Below are 1,893 nucleotides of genomic sequence, written 5' to 3' on the forward strand. Positions count from 1 at the left end.
TAGAGTCAGGATGGAGTTGGGGAAGGGCAAAGATAAACCTGAGTGTGAAAGTTTCTGAGAGGAGCTGGGGTGTCCATGGACTTAAAGAAGCTATGGGTTGACATGCGATGGGCAGAAGCTGGGTGTCTCAGCCCCCTGGCTGCCCTGTAATTCTGGGCACTGCTCAGAAGCATCAAGTCAGCTACCTCTGGGGTGGGTATGGGAGTGGGCATGTTCCTCCTTGGCATGGATGGCCTGGGAGGCGTGAGCCAAGCCCCATGCCTCCAGGGAGTGCGAGGCCACTGCGTGCTCAAACTTTCAAAGTTAGGTTGATGGTAGATAGTGAGGTGGGGGACTGGACCTGGAGGGGTTTGCCTCTCTCCTGCCCAACAAAGAGATGCTGGAGGAAGAGGTGTGGAGACAGGTCTTAGGAATTAATAGGAGGAGTAGGGGTGGGAGGTTGCTCAGCTTCTTGGTGAGGCAGGAGATCCTTGAAGAGGCGCTGAGAATGAGGAGGGGCATTGGGCTGACATTTAATGGAGACTCCCCAGTGGGTCAAGGACCTCAGATTCATTATTCCACTTGATCATCTCAAGTGGAGGAAGGTCTGTCTCTGAGGGTCTGTCCCTAGTCAAGGACAACAGAGCTGAGATGAGATGAGAACCCAGGTCTCTGTAGACAGTTCTAGGCTGGGTCTGGGTCAGAGACTAGGATACTGTCTGGACTTTGTGGAGTTTTTAGGAAGAGCTGGGTCTCTGCCAAGTGGGCTGGTGTCCAGGGGAAGAGACGAGAAGCCCAGCACAGCCTGTCCCATCTGCTGAATGAATAAAGAAGCTGCCTCTCCAAGGGCATCTCTACCTGGACGCCAAGCCACCAGAGGATTTAAGAGGTGGGGTGGTGGCAATAGCCAGGGCCATCCCAGGGCTCAGCTCCCCCCACCCTTCCTAGAAGCCCAGGAATAGAAAAGACAGGAGCTGCAGGGACCTAGCCTGATCCTGCTGACCCACGCAAGGCTGCTGAAGGACTGCTAGCTGTGGCAGGAAGCCTCTGGAGCAGGTCTCCGTGGAGGGTGGTGACCCCATAGGAGCTGCCCCTCATCATGGCATCAGGATACCAGGTGAGGGAGGGGACTGAGGCTAAGTGAGGCATGGGGGTTCAGGGCCTCATGGGGGTATACAGGGGGCAAAGGGCATGCCAAGTCTTCCTGTGCCTTTAGGAAGCCGGCAGCCCCAGATGGTGCCTAAGTAGCAGTTGAGAGAGCAGTGGGGACTGGGCCAGAAGCCTATGGCTACTCTCCTGTGGTCTCATCCCCAAGGTGGCCCCAGGTCCCCATCAGAGCCATCTGGAAGGTCCTGGGATGAGGGCACTAGGTTCCACCACCTGCTGCTGTCTGTCCACAACTTCTCTAGCCCAGCCCTGCCGGGTGTGCCTGTTGGGCTCCACCCTGGGTGTGCCTACCCCTCCCCTTGGGCCTGGCCCAGAGCCCACACTCACCATGCGTCCGTTGGGGACACCCAGGTGCTTGGGCTTCCCTGGCATGCCGCTGCTCTTCACGGGTCCCCGCCGCGTGGGGCGCCCACCATGGGGACTGCGGGCAGCTCCGGCCAGAGCTTGCACGATGACGGGCAGATGACAGAGAGAACCCAGGTCTGCTCCTGCGGGCTCTCACATCCTGAAACACCAGCTCACTACCTCTTTTCTCTGCCACAGGAAGTGTCTCTATAGAAACCGAACCACAGAAAGAAGCAAGGTCTAAGAGAGCGAATGTTTCTTCCTACACACACACACACACACACACACACACACACACACATGCAGGCGCGCGCACACATTCACGCGCACACACACATGCCGCCAACGCACCCTTGGCAATGCCCCACGCAGGCACCAGCATACAGCAGAGGCCTCTGTGTG

The 1,893-nt window shown here is 57.7% G+C and overlaps 1 protein-coding gene across 2 annotated transcripts in view; it reads right to left on the reverse strand.

Annotated features, from left to right (window-relative positions):
* Window positions 1-1,683, reverse strand: part of RGS14 (regulator of G-protein signaling 14) — a 15,827-nt gene extending 14,144 nt beyond the window's left edge. The window contains exon 1 of one of the 2 annotated variants that reach the window (XM_010846557.1): window positions 1,474-1,683. Coding sequence is in view for 1 of the 2 variants with exons in the window: in XM_010846558.1 (XP_010844860.1) it covers window positions 1,474-1,518 (45 nt within the window). In the remaining variant the exon portion in view is untranslated. The remainder of the gene's footprint in view (window positions 1-1,473) is intronic. The other variant, XM_010846558.1, reaches the window with a different exon arrangement.
* Between the last annotated feature and the right edge of the window lie 210 nt (window positions 1,684-1,893).

The sequence above is a fragment of the Bison bison genome, unplaced genomic scaffold, assembly GCF_000754665.1.
Source record: "Bison bison bison isolate TAMUID 2011002044 unplaced genomic scaffold, Bison_UMD1.0 scf7180017864238, whole genome shotgun sequence".
Classification (NCBI taxonomy): Eukaryota; Metazoa; Chordata; class Mammalia; order Artiodactyla; family Bovidae; genus Bison; species Bison bison.